The sequence below is a fragment of the Alexandromys fortis genome, unplaced genomic scaffold (assembly GCF_014885135.2).
Source record: "Alexandromys fortis isolate MF-2015 unplaced genomic scaffold, M_Fortis_MF-2015_v1.1 scaffold_222, whole genome shotgun sequence".
Lineage (NCBI taxonomy): Eukaryota > Metazoa > Chordata > Mammalia > Rodentia > Cricetidae > Alexandromys > Alexandromys fortis.
The window spans coordinates 2336938-2361600 of NW_026068108.1; the positions used below are offsets into that span (position 1 = coordinate 2336938).

Sequence of the window (24663 nt, forward strand, 5' to 3'; positions counted from 1 at the left end):
CATGCAAAATTCAACATGTCATTGTTTTTTTTTTTTTACCACTGAGTAGAACTCTAAAGTGTATATGTGCCACGCCTTTATCCATTCTTCTATTGAGGGGCACCTAGGTTGGCTCCAGGTTCTGGCTATTACAAATAATGCTGCTATGAACATAGTTGAACAAGTGCTTTTGTAGTATGATAGGGCATCTCTTGGATATATTCCCAAGAGTGTAATTGCTGGGTCTTGAGGTAGGTTGACTCCCAGTTTCCTGAGAAACCACCACCCTGATTTCCAAAGTGGTTGCACAAGTTTGCATTCCCACCAACGAAGAGTATTCCCCTTATTCCACATCCTCTCTAGCATAGGCTATCATGGTGTTTTTGATTTTAGCCATTCTGACAGGTGTAAGATGGTATCTCAAAGTTGTTTTGATTTGCATTTCCCTCATCACTAAGGAGGTTGAGCATGACCTTAAGTGTCTTTTGGCCATTTGAACTTCTTCTGTTGAGAATTCTTTGTTCAGTTCAGGACCCCATTTTTTAATTGGGTTTATTAGAGTTTTTAAAGTCTAGTTTCTTGAGTTCTTTATATATTTTGGAGATCAGACCTTTGTCTGATGTGGGGTTGATGAAGCTCTCCCAATCAGTAGGATGCCTTTTTGTCTTAATGATAGTGTCCTTTGCCCTACAGAAGCTTCTCAGCTTTAGGAGGTCCCATTTATTCATTGTTGCTTTTATTGTCTGTGCTACTGGGGTTCTACGTAGGAAGTGGTGTCCTGTGCCCATGTGTTGTAGACTACTTCCAACTTTCTCTTCTATCAGATTTAGTGTGGTCAGATTAATATTGAGGTCTTTAATCCATTAGGACTTGAGGTTTGTGCATGGTGATAGATATGGATCTATTTTCATTCTTCTACAGGTTGTCATCCAGTTCTGCCAGCACCATTTGTTGAAGATGCTTTCTTTCATCCATTGTATACTTTTAGCTCCTTTTTCGAAAATCAGGTGTTCATAGGTTTGTGGATTAATATCTGGGTCTTCGATTTGATTCTATTAGTCAGCATCTCTGCTTTTGAGCCAATACCAAGCTGTTTTCATTACTGTAGCTCTGTAATAGAGTTTGAAGTCAGGGATGGTAATGCCTCTGGAGGTACTTTTATTGTGTAGGATTGTTTTGGCTATCCTGGGTTTTTTTGTTTTTCCATATAAAGTTGACTATTGTTCTCTCAAGGTCTGTGAAGAATTTTTCTTTGGGATTTTGATAGGGATTGTGGGATTGCATTGAATCTATAGATTGCTTTCAGTAGAATTGCCATTTTTACTATGTTGATCCTCCCAATACAAGAGCATGGGAGATCCTTCCATTTTCTGGTATCCTCTTCAATTTCTTTCTTGAAAGACAAAGTTTTTGTCAAATAGATCTTTCACTTCCTTGGTTAGAGTTACCCCAAGATACTTTATGCTATTTGTGGCTATCGTGAAAGGTGATGTTTCTCTGATTTCCCTCTCTGCTTCTTTGTTCTTTGTATATAGGAGGGCAACTGATTTTTTTGGAGTTGATCTTGTATCCTGCCACATTACTAAAGGTGTTTATCAGCTGTAGGAGTTCTTTGGTAGAGTTTTTGGGGTCACTTATATACACTATCATATCATCTGCAAATAATGAAAGTTTGACTTCTTCCTTTCCAGTTCGGATCCCTTTGATCCCCTTATGTTGTCTTATTGCTATTGCTAGAACTTCAGGCTTTATATTGAAGATGTATGGAGAGAGTGGACAGTCTTGTCTTGTTCCTGATTTTGGTGGGTTGGCTTTGAGTTTTCTCTCCATTTAATTTAATGTTAGCTGTCGGCTTGCTGTATATTGCTTTTATTATATTTAGGAATGAACCTTGTATCCCAAATCTCTCCAAGACCTTTATCATAAAGGGGTATTAAATTTTGTCAAATGTTTTTTCAGCATCTAATGAAATGATCATAGTGTTTTTTTTTTTCTTTCAGTTAATTTATATGATGGATTACATTGATAGCTTTTCGTATGTTGAACCAGCCCTGCATCTCTGGGATGAAGCCTACTTGATCATAATGTATAATTGTTTGGATGTGTTCTTGGATTCGGTTTGCCAGTATTTTATTGAGAATTTTTGCATCGATGTTCGTGAGTGAGATTGGGCTGTAATTCTCTTTTTGGTTCAGTCTTTGTGTGGTTTTGGTATCAGGGTGACTGTAGCTTCATAAGAGGAGTTTGGCAATGACTCTTCTGTTTCTATTTTGTGAAACACATTAAGGAGTATAGGTATTAGCTCCTCTTGGAAGTTCTGGTAGAATTCTGCATTGAAACCATCTAGTCCAGGGCTTTTTTTGGTAAGGAGGTTTCTGATGACAGCTTCTAACCTCGTGACTTACAAAGGTCTATTTAAACTGTTCACCTGGTCTTGATTTAATTTGGGTATATGGTACTTATCTAAAAAAGTGTCCATTTCTTTAACATTTTCCAGTTTTGTGGCATATAGGCTCTTGTAGTAAGATCTACTGATTCTCTGAATTTCCTGTGTCTGTGGTTATGCCCCCCTTTTCATTTTGATCTTGTTAATTTGTGTGTTCTCTCTCTGCTGTTTGATTAGTTTGGATAGGGGTTTGTCAATCTTGTTGATTTTCTCCAGGAACCAGCTTTTTGTTTCATTGATTCTTTGGATTGTTTTCTGTCTTTTTATTTTGTTGATTTCAGCCCTTAGTTTGATTATTTCCAGTCTCCTACTCGTCATGGGTGAATCTGCTTCTTTTTTTTTTTTCTAGAGCTTTCAGATGTGCTGTTAAGTCTCCAATGTGTGCTTTCTCCGTTTTCTTTATGTGGACACTTAGTGCTATGAACTTTCCTCTTAGCACTGCTTTCATAGTGTCCCATAGATTTGGGTATGATGTTTCTTTTTTTCATCGAATTCAAGGAAGACTTTAATTTCTTTATTTCTTCCTTGACCCAGGTGTGGTTCAATAGTTGACTGTTCAGTTTCCATGAGTTTGTAGACATTCTGGGGTTAGAATTGTTGTTGAATTTTAACTTTTTTTCCAAGTTGATCCGATAGTACATAGGTGGTTACTACAATTTTATTTTTGTATCTGTGGATGTTTGCTTTGTTACCGAGTATGTGATCATTTTTGAGAAGGTTCCATGCGATGCGAGAAGAAGATCCATTCTTTTCTGTTTGGGTGGAATAGATGTCTGTTAAGTCCATTTGGTTCATTACATTTGATAGTTCTCTTATTTCTCTGTTAAGTTTCTGTCTGGTTGACCTGTCCATTGGTGAGAACGGAGTGTCAAAATCTCCTACTATTACAGTGTGGGGTTTGGTGTATGCTTTGAGTTCTAGTAATGTTTCTTTTACATAAGTGGGTGCTTTTATACTAGGGGCATAGATATTCAGGATAGAGACTTCCTCCTGATGAATTGTTATGAGTGTAAAGTGTCCATCTCCATCTCTTCTGATTGATTTTAGTTTAGATATTAGTATAGCCACACCCGCTTGTTTCTTTGGATCATTTGATTGGAAAACCTTTTCCCAATCTTTTACTCTGAGTGGATGTGTGTCTTTGTGGATGAGGTGTGTTTCTTGTAAACAGCAGAATTTTGGATCCTGTTTTTGTATCTTTTCTCTTAACCTGTGCCTTTTTATAGCTAAATTGAGTCCATTGATATTAAGTGATACTAATGACCTGTGGTTGTTAACTCCGGTCATTTTTCTGGTGGTAGAGTTTGTGTGTTTTCCTTCTTTGAGTTGTGCTGGTGGAGGGTTGTCAGATGCTTGTGTTATTATGGGTGTTGTTGGCTTCCTTGGTTTGTGATTTTGCTTCTAGTATTTTCTGTAAGGCTGGGTTTGTGGCAACGTATTGTTTAAATCTGTTTTTGTCCTGGAATATTTTGTTTTCTCCATCGATGGTGAATGCAAGGTTCGCTGAGTATAGTAGTCTGGGCTAAGAAAGGCCATTTTAATAGAACTGTTCAAATATATACTAAGTCTGGACAATAGGATGAAACTCACATCTTGTTGGACACTCAGCACATTTATGTCCCTGCCTTCCTTCTAAGCTGTTATTGGAAGATTGACTCTGACCTGATTTGACCATTGGTCGTGTTTGTAAATATTACACACGAATCACTTCAAGATAAGGACTTTCTTCTTTTTCTTTCAAATGTAGCCATACTAATATGACAACCATGCTTATGGAAGAAGACTTAAAAAGCAACACCATTATTGTGTATTTAGTCAGGATCTGTTGACAAGAGCCTGAGTTGCTCTAGGGGAAGAAAAGAATCATATACTATGCAGGGATCTCCTCACTGAACCCTTCGTATTCATATCTGTTCTTTTTCCCTTCTCCCCCTACCTCTCTGTTCGGAAAGAATTGATTTAATTTTGTCTGTCCATTGCTCCCGTCTCTGCCTAATTTGTATTTTAGTTCAATCAGTGGAGTGGTGGTGTTCTATCTTCCTTGTGGTTTCTGACTTAGATGAATTCTTCAAGGCAGAAGAATATTTCTCCCAGTTTCTAGAGAACCAGTGGTTGTTCTAAAAGGGCCTCTTACTTTAGGGACCCGACTTGGAAAGTGATTGAGGTGTTTTATAGACAGCAGCTCAGAATAGATAGGTACCAGTCACGTGATCTCTAGAAAAGGTAACTGACCTTGCAGAGAGTCTCAGTTGTGAAAAGGAAAGACAGTACTGACTTCCCAGGACTGCTGTACTGCACATTACACATTAAGACCACACACATGGCTGCTCAGCTTGTGTACTAAACCGTCTCACGAAAACAGCATGCACGGGGCTCCCTGAAGCCGTGTAGCACACCATGGTACCCACCCTGTGCACTCCACTTCAGCTTTGTAGACCATAGAGGGCACAGTGACCATTTCATTTGCCCCTTGCTGCATCTCTTTTCATGTTGCCATCTCTGTATGAACTGCTGAAGAATAGAGACCATGGCTGAGTCTCACTTGTCATAGAGCATAGAAGCTCATCAGAACTAGGTATCTCTGGGTTGGTGCTGTAGTTCAGTTGGTAGAGCACTTGCTAAGCTCATACATGAAGTTTGAGTTCAGTCTTTGACACTACATAAACTGCATGTGGTAGTACATACCTATAATCCCAGCACGTGGCAGGTAGAAGCAGGAGGCTCAAAAGTTCGATGTCATCCTTGGTTATTATAGGGAGTTCAAAGGTAGCATAAGCTATATAAAAATTAAACAAAAAAGGGGAAAATAGGATGAACAAATATGATCATATTTTATGCAGCAATTTTCATTTTTTTAAACTGGTGTCTTGCTTTTACAGATGAATATTTATAAATTTATATATTTAATACCAGTTAAATTCAAAGTTGCATTTTCTCTCGATTGGGAAGTATTGGAGAAAAGGAGAGTTGGGGTGAAAGTCTTTGCCGGGTTTGTTGTTTAGTTCCTGTGTGCTAGGGTAAGGAACGTGTGTATTGGGGGGTTGGGCAGGTAAGTGTAGTGTTCCAGAGGAGGAAAGAGAAGGAATGGGTTTCTGGAGTTGTGGGAAAGCTGCCATAGTGTGCTGCTGCCAGTCTTGAGGTGGGAAGTGTGATATCCTTTCTGACATCTAAATTCTGGGAGAGCTGATGGTAAATGTGGGGGCATCTATGGGGTCATTGTCATTGGGCTTGTTCAGAATCCAGGTATCTGAGCATAACTTATTCCCTTCCTGCCGCTTACCCTCTCTGCATGCAGCTTAGGGGACGGGGCGGGTCTTGGAGAGAGCATTTGAGCACATTCTCTCCTTTGATTTTAAACATTGGGAGAGTCTTCTGTTTTATATTTTAGACCCACCTCCTCCAGATGAATCCCCTAATATTACATCTGTCAGTCACAATTCAGTAAAAGTTAAGTTCAGTGGTTTTGACGCCAGCCATGGACCTATCAAAGCCTATGCCATCGTTCTCACCACTGGGGAAGGTAAGGAGGGGCCAACGTGGGTTAACTTGTGTGACAAAACTATCCTGGTTACTTTTTTACTGTTGTGATAAAACACCACGACCCAATCAACTTATCAAAGAAAGTGTTGAGCAGGTTTATGGTTTCAGAGGGCTAAAGTCCCTGACGGTGGAGTAAAGGAGCAGTGACAGGAGCATCTGAGAGCTGACATCTTGATCCACAAGTGAAGCAGTCGTGGGGGTTAAGGCACCTTTGGAAACCTCAAAGCTCAGTCCTCATGACAGACCTCCTCCAACAAAGCGATATGTCCTAATTATTCCCAATCAGTTCCACCAGCTGGGGCCCAGTGTTCCACTGTTTGAGTCTGTAGGGGCTGAAGTGACCCACCACCATAAACGATGCTGTAACACACAGGCACATTCGTGACATAGATACATCATCGTGTCTCTGCACTGTAGCCTGTACTGCAGACTCACAGGGAGGCTGGCCGTTTGCTTGGTGCTGTCAATGATCAGACAGCAAGTAATTTAAGTTTTCTTGGCCTTGCAGCCTCTGTCACAACTATCTAACATCTCTGATGGTGTGGAGCCACGCATGGAAAATTCATTAGGGTGAAGGTGCCCATCCCCACAGCTGTTTACACCAGGTGGTGGCTACATTTGGCCCATAGGCTCTAACTAGCCAACTTAGGATGCTTTGCTCTTGAAAGCAAGTACAAAAAGATTGCACTTGCTAGTGGACTCTGTGAAGGGCATCTACTGGATGGGAGGGGAGGTGAACTAGAATGATTTTTCTGTGCCAGTTAGAAGGGCGTCTCTGATAGCTGTGTGGGAGTGTTTTACCCAAACAAGGGCTAGGGAGATAGCTCAGTTGGTAAAGTACTTGCCTTGCACAGGCCCTGAGTTCAGTCCTTGGGATATACATTACAGAAAGGGCATTGGGATATGCCCTTGTAATCCTGGAGCTGGGGAGGCAGAGACAGGAGGATCCCTGAGCTCCCAGGTCAGCCAGCTTAACCAGCGTGAAGTTCCAGGCTAGAGAGAAATCCTGACTCAAAAAAGGTAGGAGGTGCCTGAGGAATGATAGCTGAGGTTGTCCTCTGGTCCCACACACATATGGATACACGTGCATACAAACTAGCTCACACATGTGTTCCTGCATCCTGGAGAATACATTAGAAACAAAATGTGGAGATCGCTTTCTCTGAAGTTTAAAATGTTGAGTCCATGCCAGGCGGTGATGGCGCAAGCCTTTAATCCCAGCACTCGGGAGGCAGAGGCAGGCGGATCTCTGTGAGTTCGAGACCAGCCTGGTCTACAGAGCTAGTACCAGGACAGGCTCCAAAACCACAGAGAAACCCTGTCTCGAAAAAGCCAAAAAGAAAAAACAAAAATGTTGAGTCCGTTTTTAAGCCCTTTGTCAGTGAATGTGTTTTCAGCCAATTTCAAACTCAGACCCATGTTGAATGAAAAAGATCCTGTTACATGGTGACCTTGGGCCAGGAGAACAGGGCTAGGAGTCCAGCCTTACAGCATGCGCAGTGTGGCTTTGGGCAGGTTTCTGCCAGCTCTCTGCTCTTTGTTTTTATTGCTTGAGAATAGGGATCATACGCTTTTGTGAGACTCAAGATGAAGGGATGAGGTGATATAAGCCAAACACTAAGGATTCAGCTGCTCCTGGAACTTGAGAGATGGGCTGCTGGCATGTCACTCAGTACCTGTGTTCTTACAGAGTTGTTGTTTTTCTTTCTTTTTTTTTTTTGACACTTTTGTCTTTCTGTTGTCATTCATGATTTGCCTCTTTGTTCCTTAGCTGGCCAGCCTTCTGCAGATGTTTTGAAGTACACATATGGAGATTTTAAAAAGGGGGCCTCGGATACTTATGTGACATACCTCATAAGAGTAGAAGAGAAGGGACGCTCTCTGGGCTTGTCTGATGTCTTGAAATATGAAATCAATGTGGGGAACCAATCCACCACCTTCGGCTACTACAAAGGGAGGCTGGAGCCTCTGGGCTCCTACCGGTAATATGGGTCCTTGCTGTTGGGTGCTGAGCCTCATGAATTTAAGATTCTACATACTAAGGTGGTAGAAACATCTCAGTTACCTTATTTTCTCCACTGTCCCCCATAGGGTGTGTGTTGCTGGCTTCACCAATATTACTTACAGCCTTCAGAATGGTGGACTCATCAGTGGGAATGAGAGCTATGTTTCTTTCAGTCAGTATTCGGATGCTGTGTTCCTGCCTCAAGATCCAGGTAGAGGGAGACAAAAGCCCTAGCATCAAATGCAGTGGGTTTTCCACCTTGTGTCTGCAGAAGCCTACTGTCTCCATAGGCACCCACAAGGGTGGAGGTGGCTGGTTTTCTCCTCTCAGAAACTGACATATCCCTTCGCCTTTGGGCTAGCTTAACTCCCCACTCTGGTGTCCTTAAAAGAGCTGCTCTCCACTTCTTCTCTAAAACCAGCCACACTTCTAATCTGCAGATTACTTAGTCCTTTGCTTTCTAAGAGTCACTTGTGGGCCCATGTACCAGCAAAGATGTTCAGTTTAAAGAGTCCTTGAATGTTCATATTAGAAGGAACCACAGCAGTTGTCTTATCTTACGTCTGTGTAGAAATAAGGCTTCTAAGACCCAGTGTTGCACAGTGACTTAAATGCAAGCCTGAAGTTCTAGCCTAAGACTCCTTGTAAAGTGCTCGTTCTATCCAGTCTCACAGAGCTAGATATATTGGAATTTTAGGGACCAAGGTGAGGGTACCCTCCTCTGTCAGTATGGAGAAACAGTGACTTACTGGTCTGTTCATTTGTTTTTCCTAACTGCTGAGTAGAACAGATAACCCAGAAGCAAAATTCAAGGATTCCCCTTAAACAACCCATATAAATGGCGGGGTGTGGGGGTGTGAGGTGGGGGGAGGGATTCCATGCTGTTTGTGGGTGTTATTGTAGGTACTTCTGCTCATAAGTGATGGGAAAAACCACTGATCTAAGTCTCTCAGGTCACTAAATTTGCAGCTGAACTGAGACCTAGCCAGGGGTTGTGATATTCTTAGGACCATCCTGCTAATTGTGGGCTTAGGGTGAAGAAACAAGTTCTTGAAAGCTGGTTGTAATTTTATGTCTAAAGATATTCACTTCCCCCCTACGTGCACCACACCCCCTTTCTCCCTGAATTCTGTGTGGGTCCTGGACTGGTTGTTAGTATAGCACATGGCCCTTCATGAATGCCAATTGAAATGCCTCTTGTTGGGACCTTCCCCAGGTGTCATCTGTGGAGCAGTGTTCGGATGTATCTTTGGTGCCCTGGCCATTGTGGCTGTGGGAGGCTTCATCTTCTGGAGAAAGAAAAGGTGATACAGCTTATTTAGTTGGCATGTGCTACTGTTTAAGAAAACCTTTTATTATAAGGAGTTGGAACCATTTGTAAAATCGGGAGGAACAGTTGAAAGTTTTTGCCATCTGGCCAGACTTACTTCCTTTTTGACTCCAGTTGGGTGATTTGATTATGAACCTCACCCCAGCCACATCAACCCTACCTGCTGTGCAGGATGCTGTGTGGGATGCTGTGTGGGATGCTGTGCGGGATGCCGCTCTCAGGCCAGGATCCTAGGAATGTGTTAAGAATTTCATATGATTATAGAGTTGACCAAGTTCGAACTTAGGTTCCACTCTGGCTAGCTGTTGGAAGTGGCTTAGCCTTAACCTCTTCCTCTGTGGTATGGGAATGAGTGCTCTTCCTCCATTGTTTTGTTACTTGCTATTGTCTTTCTACCACCACCCTGTGATGTAGTTAATTAGTGGAAAGTAGCAGTTTCATTTTGGGTGCCCTCTACCTCATGGACTTCCCAAGGCTCTAACAGGCAGGTCTTAGAAGCCCTTCTAGGATTGCAGAAACAGTGCTGGAAGCACCAAAGAGGAACTTGAACTTGGTCTTTGGGTTTTTGTCTTGCCTGACTGTGGGAATCCTGTGCTGGACTTCACTTCCTGCCTAGCCTCTAGCTAGAAATTTCCACCTGGGATTTGGCTTTCTCAACATCATTCTCCAGTTTTTTTTTCCTTTCTGAAACAGAGTCTATTAAAATATCTTAGGATATTTCAAATGTAGCAGAGGGTAGCCTTGGATTCCTCATCCTTCCACCTCTGCCGAGTCTGAGGCTATAGGTGTGTGCCACCCAAGCCTATTCCAAGAAAACAGTAGTTGCTTTATCTCCCCCTCAATAAATCACATAGTGTCCCTTCTCTTCATGTCAGTTAACTCTTTTACATTGTACTAAAAAATGAACCAGAACCTAGCTCAAAAGCTGGAATGTCAACAGTCAAGTCAATAGGGCACAGGGAGTGAGGTCCCTAGTAAGAAGCTGATAGCAAGAGTTGGTCTGAACCACACAGTGGAACCTGTCTCAAAACCTGAAAACTACCACCAAACTCAAAACTCAAACCCATTGTGATAAAGAAAATACCCACAAGAAAAGCAAAGAGATTCAGTAACCCATAATTACAACAAACCTGCACCTACCATTTTCCTGTGATTATGATGCTCACCCCAGCCGAGTCCTTTTAGACACATTAATAAGACTTCATTTCAGTATCATTTTAAGTAGCTGCTGGGTATTTGCCATCATTTATTTATCCATTGTCCTGGATATTGTAATACTTTTGACTACAGTTATATGTCCTTGTACCTAACCTTTGGGCATGCTCAAGATTATTTCCCTAGGCTAAATTTTAAACAGAACATTTACTGGGTAAGTGGGCATGCTTGTTTCCCCTCCGATTTTGGTCCATGCTACTCAATTGCAGTTTGTTTCAGCACCATGTGGAGCTGAGTCAACAGTGCAGGTGCTCACAGTGGCAGTTTTGGACCTGACTTCCTTTCAGGGCTTTCCCCCCTCTTTGCATTAATTTACACACACTCTCACACACGAAAACTTCTAAAAGTTGCTTGAATAGATTTTTGATTCTTTTCAATAAAAAGAAAGAGTAAGTGTATCGATTTTTAGTTTATATTTCCTGCTTGGTCTGTCAGGTTGAGTATCAGTGAACAGGTTGCTGTTGGCGGTTATGGACTGGTGAGCGGGCTTCCATTTACCTGAACCACTGCCTGGGAAGAAGGTGTCTGTGGATGTGTGAAAGGTGGCAGAGCAGGCAGGATGAAGGTCTTTGTCTGTCTAATGGGCCTTTTTTTCCCCCTTTCAAAATAGGAAAGATGCCAAGAATAATGAAGTGTCATTTTCTCAAATTAAGTAAGTCTGAGTTACAAACTTATTTTAAGATTCTCAGTCCCCAGTCTATTCAGTGACTATCTAAAGCACTTTTTTTTTTTTTGATAGAAATAGCTGGCATTTTTCCTGATTGACAGATTGGCCATAATCTTCTGGAAGTTCTTGCTGTTTTCTGCAAGGATTCTTTGTTTTACTGTCCTCCTGAAGTTACTTTTATTTTTGTTTCCCCATATGTTCTTCAGTTTTACTAACAAATAAGGTTCTCTGTGTGTATCTGGTGTACCTGTGTGTATGCATCCCCACAAGTGCTCAGAGGCCAGAAGGGGATGGCTCTTATCACTGCTTGCTGTGTCTCTTGAGACAGGGTTCTTGCTAAGAACTGCTTGGCCCCCAGCAGTCCTCTGCCATCCTCCTGTCTACCCCAATTCAGCACGGGGGTTACAGGTGCACGTGGCCATGCCGGTGTTTTTATGTGGGTGCTGAGGATTGGAACTCAAGTCCTCAGACTTGAGCAGCAAGCTCTCTGACCCACTAAACTATCTCCACAGCACCCCACAAAGTAATGCTATATTTTACAGAAGTGAGTGGATTATCAAGAGCCAAGGGAAAAACAGTTATTTCAAGTCACAAACACTGTCAGTTTTAGGGTAGGGCTGCTTTTCTGATTTGTGTCTCAGGGTTTTTTTTAAATAACATTGCATTGATCTTCAACCCATACCCCTTACTGTGTCTGGCTTTGTTCTTTTGAGTTGATGCTTACTTCTAAAATGAGTACATCTAATTGATTTTCCCCCTTTTTTCCTTTCCATGATGAAGACCTAAAAAGTGAGTAGCTTCATTTTTATATCTTTCATTTTGATATTCTTTCATTTGTATCTTATATTTTGAGTTTGAGCTTAATTGAATGAAAAATAAGCAAAAATGAAAAGCCCAACAAGTTGTTTTGTTTTCCTAGATCCAAGTTAATTCGAGTGGAGAATTTTGAGGCCTACTTTAAGAAACAGCAAGCTGACTCCAACTGTGGGTTTGCAGAGGAATACGAGGCAGGTGGTCATAAACTGTTTTGCATTGTGGTAAAGCTTTGGGTGAGAGGCAGCCTAGAGGGGAGAGAAGATTATGCCTGTTTCTCTGGGGCACCCTGCTGTTGGCTAGGAAGCTCACACAGAACCTTCATTTTTGGTGGAATATGTGTTTATCTTGTGGCTACCTGAAGATTGCCCAGAGAGAGGCAGAAATGGGGAATTGAAGCTCGAGGACCATTAACTAGGGTCATTAAGCCACATGAGTGGTGGAAAAGCCAGATGGGCCATTAGGAGGTCTGGGGCTTAACAGCTATGGGGGCAAAGCTGACCTGGGTTAGGTGTTTCTTTACTCATCTTTGCCTTCCAGACTCACCTACTTTCTATCCCCCAGACTGGCCCAGGAACTGTCCTTACTCAGAAGTGCATGCACGCTTCTTACCCACAAGGTGCTCCCTGGTGCAGAGTCTACTTTTGTACTCCTAGAATCCTGCCCACAACTCCGGCACAGTCCATCCTCAACTTGGACACTGCCTCCTCCCTATCACTTGGGTCCCACACGAGGACTCAGTTTCTGTCTGTGATGATTGTCTTTATGCTGCCTGGTTCCATCTGTGGTCTGTGTACCTCACTCTGCCTAGCCAGGGTAGTGACTCCTGACTGTCCAGCCCCAGAAAGCAAGAGTCCTTCTCCTTTCATTTTCCCCTCTGGTTTAGTTTGAGTGCTGCCCTATCAAAGTACCATGAACAGGGTGACTGAGGACAAATATCCTGTCTCACTGTTGAGGAAACAAGAGGCTCAAAACCACAGTGTCAGCACGACCCCTTAACCTCTAGGGGAGATCCTGCCATGGTTCCAGTTTCTGGAAGGCCCCATTGTCTTTTGGTTTGGGGGAAGCATGGCTTCCATTTCCATCATCCACTACCATTGCCACCATAAGGTGTTTCCTCTTGTGTGTTTGTGTCCCATACTATAACAACATTGCCCATGTTAGGATAAGGACCCACTCTCTTCCAGTGTGACTTCGGGATTTTGATTTCTTGCTTCTTCCATGGTCATAACCTATAGGAGCCTACTCATAGGTGTTGGAGGTTAGATGGTCAACATCTCTTTGCACTTAGCAGAAGTCAATTCATTCTGCCTCTGCATTCTTACTTTGTTCTACCCTGAGCCTGATTAAATATACAACCCACTTATTTGTTTTCAGGATCTGAAGCTGATTGGAATAAGTCTACCTAAATGTACAGCTGAAGTAGCTGAGAACAGGGGGAAGAATCGCTATAACAATGTCCTGCCTTGTGAGTGATTTTATTCCTGTCTTCCCTTTGTCACTGGTCATCTCTTGAACACTATATATATGGAATCAATAATACCCACTTGCTGTCTTCACAACCATTCAGTACCAGATAGTCCCACAACCATCTACCTAGAATGAGTTAAGTACTCTATGAAGAGATATTACATTTAATTTAATCCTCACAACCACAGTTTGTAGAGTAGGTGATGGAATATTCATTTCACAAGTGAAGAAAATAAACCTCCATGTTAGGTGACTTATTCAGAGTTGCATTCTTCTCATGTTCAGTTGTTTTGTTCTGAAAGGGGCACCAGGAAAGCAGGTACAGGGTCGCACTCTCTCCTTGCCCAGATCTTTGATCGGATGATAGATGATAGATGATAGATAGATAGATGGATAGATAGATAGATGATAGATAGATAGATAGATAGATAGATAGATAGATAGATAGATGGACGGACAGACAGACAGATGGGTAAAATTCTAAATTTGGAGTTGTGGAGATGGCTCCATCAGTAAAGTGCTTGCCGTACAGACGTGAGGACCTGAGTTCAACACCCTAGTGCTCACAGTGCACACCTATAATCCCTGCACTGCAGAGGGAGAAGAAGCCCTTTTCTGCTTTTGAGAATTGCCTGTGTCTGTTCTTGTGCTGATTGGTTTTGACTCAACCTAGAATCACTTGGGAAGGAGAGTCTTAGTGAGGAATTGCCTAGGTTATCCTGTGAGATGTCTTTGGGGGGCATTTTGATTGATAATTGATAGAAGACCTAGCCCATTGTGGGCAATACCATTGTGTAGGCAGGAGGGTTTGAATGGTCTAAGAAAGGAGAAATCTTGCTGAGAGAGCAAGCAAGCACAGGTCCATTTGTTCTCTCCCTGCTCTTGCCTGTGGACATGATACTTTAAATTCTTGCCTTAACTTAATCAAGATTGATGTGATCTGGAATTGTAAGCTGTGCAAACTCTTTCCCTCTCCTATACTGCTTTTAATCAGGGTATTTATCACAGCAAAAGAAATGAAACCAGAACAGCAATTACCCAACCAAGTGAGAGCAAACTGAAGAGTAGAGAAGGGTTAGTGATGTGAACACTGCCATGGGAAGTCTGCTGGTGTGAGAGTTAGCACACAGAGGAGTATCGGGGTCTGAACCATGCTCTGCAAGTCCTGAAGGTGCTCGGTTTTGTGGGTGGCTTTTTCACCAAGCTATTTAATGACTTTATCTTTTTAATTTGAAGTCATTCTTTTCTATTAGCTTGTATTTTAAACTCAGTGTATCTTTCAGTCATCGGTTCTTTTTCTGCTTCTTTCCTTATACTTGTCAGTGGGTCTTGGCCTAGATCGGAAAGAAGTGCTTTTGTAGCCATGCTGGGGGAGCTGCTATGTCTCTACCCCCCCTGAGACTAACTCAGAACTTTGGCCTGGTCCTGGAGAGCTTTGGATCTGGAGTGAGGGCTGGGATTTGATGTCTGGGTGGTGTTTCTATTGAGACACACTGGGTTTACTATTGCTGTGCTACTCTGTCCCAGGAGGGTCAGGCAGTGGAATCCATGACTTATCCTGACGTATGCTTTCTAAATGAGAATGATATTTAGAAAATGTGTGAAGTTGGTATTTTAGACCTCTCCATTCATAGCAGTTTTATGTATTCAGTTAACTTTTAAATTTAGAGGGGAATGCTCTTAACCTCTGAGCCATCTCTCCAGCTCTCACAACCATACTGAGATCTGGCGCCCTCCTCTGGCGTGTGGGCATACATCAAGGCAGAATGTTGTATACATAATAAATAAATCTTTAAAAAAAATAAAAAAATAAATTTAGAGGGGTTTGTATGTGCATGTGAGTGTGTGTATATGTGTATGTGTACACATGGAGGCCAGAGGTTGACGTTGGGTTGTCTTCCTCAATTGCTCTGCCTTTTTTTAATTGAAAATATTTTTTAATACAATATATTCTGATTATAGTTTTCTATCCTCATCTTCCCCCAGATCCTCAATATCTCCCCACCCATCCATTTTTGAGACAGGGGTCATTATTTATCCTGGATCTTGCTGATTCACTTAGATTAGCTGGCCATGGAGCTCCAAGGAGCCTGTTTCTTCTCTAGTGCAGGGATTATAGGTGTGCACTGTGGGCACTAGGGTGATGATGATGGTAGATTACTGATGGAGCCATCTCTACAACTCCAAATTTAGAATTTTATCCTGCCTGTCTGCCCATTCATCTATCCATCCATCCATCTTTAATTTGTTGATTGATTATATGTACAGGTGTGAATGTGCCGTGATGTGTGTGGATGTCAGAGAACAACCCGTGGGAGTCAGATATTTCCCTCCATGTGGCCTTGGGGATCAAACTCAGGTCATCCGGCTTGGCAGCAAGCACCTTTAATGCCTGATCTATCTCACTCACCCTATGACAGCTTTTTAAGGCAGTGGGGAAAGGTTAACTTGGATGTCTTTTCTGCCATACTGGAATAGGCTCTGAGTTCAAATTCTGTCTGTTGTTTCTCCACATAGAAGGACTTGGAAATGTCCCTTCATCTCTGAGACTCCTGATTTCTTTATCTTGAAAGCTTGTGAGGTGGTTTTGAGATGTGAATATGGTTACCCAGCACCTGTCCTGCTCAGAGCAGACCCCCAGGCTGCTGGGAATAAAGGCTTGTTCAGGCTGGGAAGGTGGTGAGAACGTAGACCTTGCTGCCAGGCTGCCTAGGTCATCCTAATTCTCATGCTCAGGCTGTTACACGGCTTCTCTGCGCCACAGTCACAGACTCCACAGGAAGTGTGAAGTGTGAAGCCCTGTGTCAGCCAAGGGCTGCCAGTTGGCACTTCTAAAAATTCCCTGTGTGCAGCTTTCCTGAAACTTGGCTTAGAATGAGGCTCTTTCTTTCTTTTAATGCCACAGATGATACTTCTCGAGTCAAACTTTCAGTCCAGACCCATTCGACGGATGACTACATCAATGCCAACTATATGCCTGTAAGTGGTGGCTGCTCTTAGCCCCGGTGGCTGCTCTGAATCATAGCATTTTTTTCTGTGTCTTGAATGATGACTGAGCTTTCTGTTTCTAGGGCTATCATTCCAAGAGAGATTTCATTGCCACACAAGGTCCTTTACCCAACACTTTGAAAGATTTTTGGCGTATGGTTTGGGAGAAAAATGTATATGCCATTGTTATGTTGACCAAATGTGTGGAACAGGGAAGGGTAAGTATCTTTTGAAAAAAAAATGTAAATTAATTATTGTTGTAGAGTGTATCTTAAAATCCATTTGTTTTAAAAGAACACTCTTCCCAGATGATAACACCTTTGTTCTTAGAAAAAATGTTCTGTATTTTTAGCTTTCAGAGAGGTTTTAAAAAAGTATTGAAAATACATTCTACAATGTTCCTTTGTGAGCTCATATTAATGTCTGTGATTGTATCTGTACTGGAGTTAGTGAGCGCATGGAACTGGGTTAGTGCAGTGGACACTGTGGGCCTGGAGCGAGGGATCCGAGACCATACAGCTCTGCTCCTGTAAAGCCTGCCTCTGTCTCTAAGCAACCAGCTCCTAAATCTCTGATTCTCAAACTTAGTTTTTGACACAATAAACAAAATTTCAGACTTATGTCCGGGCAAGTCCCAGCAGCCCTCTCTCTTCCTGTGTGGTCTAGAACCCTCCTGCCATTTCTGTCACAGATATGATCTCTTTTAGGGATAAAGTCTCACGTTTCCCTAAATAGAGATGAGTTGAAAAACATGCTAAATTAAAAATTGTGTGCCTGAAGAGTGAGAATTAATGTTACTTCATGGAGGATTATTAATTACGATTCTATTTAGTGTTGGGATTGCCTGGGGCCTTGGCCTCCCTCAGCACATGCTCTGCTGCTGAGCAGTACCCCAGCTCTCAGTGCTTTGTGTTTTGTTTATATGTTTGTTCCTGAGACAGGGCTTCACTCTTAGCTCAGGCTGGACTTGAACTTCATTCTCCTAATGGCTGAGTTTACAGGCATGAGCTCTCATGCCTGGAATAAGGTCTTTTCTTTTCTTTTCTTTTCTCTTCTTTTCTTTTCTTTTCTCTTCTCTTCTCTTCTCTTCTCTTCTCTTCTCTTCTTTTCTTTTCTTTTCTTTTCTTTTTTCCTCCCCCCCCCCCTCTCTCTCTCTCTCTCTCTCTCTCTCTCTCTCTCTCTCTCTCTCTCTCTCTCTCTCTTTCTTTCTTTCTTGTGGTTTCTTTTCTTGAGGAGTGAGAGTTAGCCCCTGAGTCAGTGATTCCTTCACCTCCCTGTTTGCCAGAGCCTTCTGCAGGGTGTTTCTCAGCCCTCCTTGTTGAGAGTTGGGTCTGACAGCTCAATGCTATGGCTGCTGGCAGCCAGGTGTTCATCATGAATGGCGCTGTCCTAGGTGGTAACTGGAACTTGTCAGACGTAATTCTTTAAAAAATATTTTTATTATGTTCTGTGTATGATGTGTATATGTGTTGGAGAGTGAACATGCCACAGCAAATGTGTGATGTTTCTGGAAATGGGACATGAGTCCTAGATGCAGGCCTTCAGGCTGTGCAGCAAGTGCTTTTTGCTGCTGAACCATCTCACAAACCGGATTCATTTTTCTTAAAGATTCATTTATATTATTTGGAATTATTGGTACATATGCAAATCTGTGTTTGGGTCAAACAGAACCAGCTGAGGAACTAAACAGTCCCAATGTCAGCCTCATGACTTTGATGATGGTGGGGGTGTGATTCCTGTGTTTTCATACAACCAATCCTGTGTTCTAGACCAAATGTGAGGAATACTGGCCTTCCAAGCAGGCTCAGGACTATGGGGACATAACTGTGGCAATGACCTCAGAGGTTGTTCTTCCGGAATGGACCGTCAGAGATTTCGTGGTGAAAAATGTAAGTCAAGATTGATCTGAGAAAATTATTGGATATGAATTTGGAAGTGGTATATATGTTGAAAATAACTAATATTTGATGAATGAGAAAAGTATTTTTGCTTCTTCTTCTTTACAGAATTAAAATGCCCATAACTACATGTTTTCTAAGGAGACCCTAGCTTTATTTTTTGAGGCGACTTTTGTGTCTTTCCTGACTAAATGAGTCTCATGAGCATGGCTGTGTCAGTGATATGCTTTGGGGTGGGCGCTTGCTGCTAGGAATAGTTCTTACTAATCCCAAGGTTCAGATTCTGGGCCAAATGCACTGTCCTCCCTTCCCCCCAAAAGTTACAAAAACAAATCCGCTTAAATCACAAGACATTCTAGAAACTGAATTTATTTTTCTTTTTTAAAGAGTATTTGGAAGTAGAGAAGGTGCTCTGAGTCAACAATGCTATCTACCTTAGAGCTTAACATATTGGGGGGTCTAAAAGTGTTCATCCCTTTTAATCTGGTCGGCTCAAATTTAGTCTCTGACATAAAGAAATAAGGTGAAATTCAGGAATGGACTCATCAGTTACAGATGAGCGTTGTTTATTAGTTTACTAGTTATTAGTATTGATTATCAGTCACAGTCTCAGTGTTGTTTATTCTTAGAAGGTTATTTAGAAGGAAATGAGTAAGCTTTGTGTTTATTTTCATTTCTCTTGGGTATGTGTCCAGTGTCTGCTATTTTATTATTACATGTTCTTTGGTAATTTCATACATAGTTGCAGTTCATTTAGATCATATCCATCTCACCAGCATTATTTGTGGTGGTTGAACAATTGGGAAATCACATGCATAGCTAGCTTTTGGAGAACGGGTAGCTAAACTCTGATTTATGTACATACTGTTATCACCATCCAGCGTTTAGAGATACTGTATATGTAGACAACATACAGCCAGGCTTTACGTAAACCCTGCTGCTTTGTTCAGCTGTGAATTCAGCCAACCTGGGATTGAATAAACATAGTACTTGTATTTAACATGTACAGTCAGGTCCTACAGTATGACAACTATTAAAATACGCTAGGTAATGCAGCTGAGAAATGATCTAAAGTATAGTCACATGTTGAATCGCAGGGTGTATTCTAGGGAATGTGTCTGTGTGAACACCATGGACTGTACTTAACCCTGGATAGTATAGCCTGCTATGCACTTGGGCTGTGTACTGTATACTGCCATAAGTGTATATGATCGTGTGTGTGCAGGTTGCATATACACATGGTTGTATTACTTTGAGAACCTGAACATTCACAGATTTTTCCTGGGATCAGTCCACATGGATCCCGAGGAATGACTGTAATTACCATGAGGAGATGTGAAAAACTAGTGTTAGTGGTACATACTAGGAGATAGAGTTTTAAGTTAGTATCTTACTAGGTAGCCAATACTGGCCTTAAACTCATGAACCTCTGCCTCAATCTCAGTACTGGAGCTATAGGTTTATGTTACAGTGCTTAGCTTGGGGCAACATATATATTAAAAGAATATGCATATAATCTTTTATAATTTTATTATGTGTATGTATACATACACATACACACTATGCATAAAAGAAAAGCCTAGAAGTAGATTCAGTAGTGTTGTATTTTAACAGGGTCCTAGTTTGTAAGAATGAACCTTAAAGATTCCTGAAGATATAGGTAAGGCAAAGTATATGAAATACTACTTCTTACTAGTTACTGATTCTCAAAGACTCTGGTCGCAGGAACTATTTTAGGTCCTTCTTTGGAGATTTTGAGCACACAGTAGCCTGACCACCTCAGTAAGTAAGGTCACAGTGAATGAGGAACTTTTGAAGTATGTCATGCTTATTTCTGCAGCCTTTGCCCATTTAAGTTGACTGGCATATCTGTTATCCACATTTGCTTCTGCTTGGGGTTCACTGGGAAATTGTGCATAGAGGTGGCAAAGAAAATGGTGCTGCTCTCATTGTGTTTATATCAAGGAAACTACAGATTCTAGAGATTTCATGCTCGCCACTGAAGTCTTTTCTTGTTTTAGGACCCAATACAGGCTTTCACATGGCATTTTCTACAATAGTGTTTTGTAGTTTTGTGAAATGCATACATACATTTCCTTCTATAGATGAGAGCATTACAGACAGAGCTCTGTTGTTTTGACTACCACCCCTAGTCTGAGTCCCTTGCCCCCTGCCCTCATGCTCCCCTGCCCCTGCCCCCTGCTTCGGCCCCTCTGCAGAACTGCTCCCAAGAACTTCTGCTTTCCACTGTTTTTTGTGTCTCCTTCTTTCCTGCTCCCTGCAGCTGGTTTCTTTTCTCAGTGAACCCTCATGATGACATTTATGAGGATCCCCAGGGTCCTCTCCCCTATTTCTCAATCTTTGTATAATATAAATTTATTGATTTTATAATGAATGAACATTAAAAATTAGCTTCAGTGATGGAGATGCCCAGTGCCCAGCTGTGGGGAACATATATAAGGTCAGGTAGACAAATGAGTATAGTTGAATCAAGGACAGGAAGGGACAGGACTGGCCCCAGAGGCAGAGCTTTGGTAATTCCAGGCACATGCTTGGTCTAAAGTAGAATACAAACTGGTGTAATTGTTAGATTTGTTAAAATAGTGCTCACTGTCTCCTGCCTGCCAGATGTTGAAGTAGCAGACTGTGAGGTGTGTGTGTGTGTGTGTGTGTGTGTGTGTGTGTGTGAGTGTATGTTCTTTTGTAGACCCCTATAGTTCTAAATATTTATTTGCTCGGTGTTTACTGGTTGTGTGTTCCATAGATTATCTGGAAAGCCCAGGACTTACCAGGTGTCTCTTGCCCAGCATGTGCTCACCTCCTGACCATACTTAGGGAAATGATTTTGGGGTTTAAGGGAAATGTCATTTCCAAGTGGGCTGAAGAATGGGGCTCATCCAGGAGGAGCATGTGTGTGGGTGTAGGGCTCTTACTGACTGGTAGCTGAGAACAGAAGTGATATAAACTCAAAATTGAGCTGGGTGTCTGCTCCATGCGGGATGAGTATCAGGGGCTCACCCCCATTTTCTCTGAACCTCTGCTGCATGTCTTTAGTGAGGCGTATGAAGCCCTTCCTTCCTGGCAGTGTTAGGAAGATTTGGTGATGGGGATAAACAAATTGGAATTGGTTATTGGAACTGTTCCTGCCTGGCTGCTTGTTGTCCTGCTTGTGTGATACAGTTCTCCGGCACTACTTGACTTCTCTCGTTGTGGTATTGTTGGGTACCCTTACTGTCTAGATCTCTAACCCACTTTGTTGGCTTCTAGATGCAGACAAGTGAGAGTCATCCTCTGCGGCAGTTCCACTTCACCTCCTGGCCTGACCACGGTGTTCCTGACACCACAGACCTGCTCATCAACTTTCGTTACTTGGTCCGAGACTACATGAAGCAGATACCTCCTGAATCACCAATCCTGGTGCACTGCAGGTACACCTAGTTGGCAGCTCATGTATGTGTGACAACTTAAAATGTGATGGTTAATGAGCAACACCCACGAGGAAATGCAATAGATAGTTGGAAACTCAAGGATAGTCTGCAAGAGGGTACCAGGGACTTAGTCCCTGAGCCGTGAGACTGTATATAGAAAGGAGTTAGCAAGCTATATAGCCTATGGGCCACTTGTTTCTATATATAAAACCTCATCGGAACATACTGCTGAGCTGAAGGTATTTGCCATCTGGTCATTTACAGAAAGCGCACACACTCCTACAATAGGCTTCATAAATAAGTGTAACTTTTTGTCCTAGGCTTTAGGACCATTCAGTATCATGGAGTATGAGATGGTTTAGCAAGATGTTTTGTTTGTGACATTTAACTCAAGTGAGTTTCCAACCTTGCTTGAAGATGCAGTTGAGCAACAAAGTTTGTGTTAGCTTCAAACAGTGACAATGGAGATGTGGGTACCTGTGGGAGAACTGAGAGATCCATGGTGAAGGCAACTGGTGATGATGACTCATGTCTCTGTTTTCTAGTGCTGGGGTCGGAAGGACGGGCACGTTCATTGCTATCGATCGTCTGATCTATCAGATAGAGAATGAGAACACTGTGGATGTGTACGGTATCGTCTATGATCTTCGGATGCACAGGCCTCTGATGGTACAGACAGAGGTGAGGCCCCTTCTGCATTTGAAATTTTGATCTCCCCATCTGTCTCTGAAACATCAAATGGAGTCACATGTTGGGCTTGAAGCATTGGACTCTTCTAGATATTTTTGACTCTTGGTTGTATATTTCTTTGCAGGTTCTAATCTAAGTTGTAATTAAATCACCTGACACAATAGCACAGGTGAAAGCACACGTGACACAGTAGCACCAGTGGGAGCACACGTGACACAGTAGCACCAGTGGGACCACACGTGACACAGTAGCACCAGTGGGAGCACACGTGACACAGTAGCACCAGTGGGAGCACACGTGACACAGTAGCACCAGTGGGAGCACACGTGACACAGTAGCACCAGTGGGATCACACGTGCAGATAGAGAGTCTTTACTGCTTCTGACTTTTGAAACAGTCTTCTTTAAGGTAAAGCGATTGCTTATTTTTATTATGTGTATATGGGTGATTTGCCTATATGTATGTCTGTGTATCATATGCTGTTAGAGGCCAGGAGAGAACTTTGGGTTCCCTGAAAATGGTTGGGAGCTGCCATGTGGGTGGTGGGAATCAAACCCTTGACTTCTGTGGTGGTCTTAACTGCTGAGCCATCTCTCTAGCCCTCAAATGAATCTTTTTAAGTATTTTGGCTTGGTTTCCAGATTTTAGATTTGTAAGACTGGTAGTTTTGAGTCTTTGTTTCTAATAAGATCTGACCATCTTTAAGCTAGCAGAACAGTCTTACCACACTTACTGGTGGGAAATAGCACATCGCCACTGAAGCACAAATGTGGGAACCCTTACACACCTTACACAGCCTTGAATGTTAAAGATTCTCAGGGCTCTAGCAGGGTGGCTGAGCAGTGCGAGGGTGCGTGCTCTCTGGGATGTTTGCTCTTCTTGGTGTCCTTGGTGAGCTCATATCTGAGGCGCGTTCTCATCACAGTGTGGTGGGGAGGAGCTTCCTCAGAGGTGGATATTCCTGGACCAGGATGAGAGCAGAATATTCATTTTGTTTCAGGCTGTTACCCTGTACCAATTTAGAAACTTATGAATATGTGCTGTGTTTGAGTCTAGTAGGGAGTGTTCTAGAGGTCTGGATACATCGTGTGCTTTTGGATGAGTTGCACGATTGTGAGAGAAAGAATGAAATTTTGCTTCTGTGTTAGGTTTTCATTTTTCTGCTATAGTTTTTAAAGAATTAGAATAGAAATCTTATTATCTGTCTGCAGAGTCTTCCCTCATCTCTCTTTTTCCATTTTTGTGTCCTTGTGTGTGCATGTGTGCATGTGTGTAACTGTCTTAGATTACTTTTCCACCTTGACGCAGGGTCTCACAATCAATCCAGAGCATGAAAATAGGGCTGATTTAGTTAGCTGACTTGCTCTGGGGTCACATTCTTTTTCTGAGGCCACACCCACCCAACATTTCCATGGGTTTTGTGGATCTGCCATTTAATCCTGCTGCTGCATGGCAATATTTTAACCATGATCCACCTCTCCAGCACCCGATCTCTTTCTCATATTTCAAAAATAATATATGAAAAATAAGCTTTGTAGGACTACACAGAATACATTTCCCCTCTCTTTTATTTCTCTAACCCACTTCCTAGAGGAAGACCATATTCACCTTTAGATTGTGCTGTGGTTTGAATTCCCACAATCCCTGGGCTCTGGGTTGGAGCCCCAATTGGTGGTGCCACTTTGAAATTGGTGGTGCAACCTTCAGGAAGTCAAGCCTTGCTGGAGGAAGGGTCACTAGAGGTGGGCCTTAAGGTTTTGTATCTGAGTGCCATTTCCTGTCTGCCTTCTGCTTCCTGGTTGTGAATGCAGTGTGACCAGCTGACGGTGCTCTTGCTGCCATCTTCCCCCTATCATGATGGGTTGAGCCAGAAGCAACACTTCTTTCCTTAAATTGCTTCTTGTCAGGTAATTGGTCATAGCCGCAGCAGGTCACACGTGACCCAGCAGGCGCTGCAGGACTCTGTATGCTGTGAATATATGTACACATACATATATGGAATATTTATTTGGAAAAGATCAGATCATGTTTTACATATAATGCTTCCTTATGAGGTTTTCTCTCACAGTACCTGGTTATTTTTCTGGGTCGGCATATGTTTTCTGTCTTTAAACAGCTACCTCTAGATTCTGAACTTGCTGTGCTGGTTTATTTTGCCACGGTTTGGGAGATAGCAGCACTTATTGGTTCTCTC

At 42.3% G+C, this 24663-nt stretch overlaps 1 protein-coding gene across 1 annotated transcript in view; it reads left to right on the plus strand.

Moving 5' to 3' along the window:
- Ptprj (protein tyrosine phosphatase receptor type J) overlaps window positions 1–24663 on the plus strand; it is a 166250-nt gene that overhangs the window by 137857 nt on the left and 3730 nt on the right. Inside the window, exons 11-23 of the mRNA XM_050124239.1 lie at window positions 5814–5945; window positions 7737–7947; window positions 8057–8181; window positions 9187–9274; window positions 11126–11167; window positions 11963–11971; window positions 12102–12189; window positions 13373–13463; window positions 16371–16444; window positions 16537–16671; window positions 18223–18342; window positions 21619–21779; window positions 22325–22460. Coding sequence (XP_049980196.1) covers window positions 5814–5945; window positions 7737–7947; window positions 8057–8181; window positions 9187–9274; window positions 11126–11167; window positions 11963–11971; window positions 12102–12189; window positions 13373–13463; window positions 16371–16444; window positions 16537–16671; window positions 18223–18342; window positions 21619–21779; window positions 22325–22460 — 1412 coding nt within the window. The remainder of the gene's footprint in view (window positions 1–5813; window positions 5946–7736; window positions 7948–8056; window positions 8182–9186; window positions 9275–11125; window positions 11168–11962; window positions 11972–12101; window positions 12190–13372; window positions 13464–16370; window positions 16445–16536; window positions 16672–18222; window positions 18343–21618; window positions 21780–22324; window positions 22461–24663) is intronic.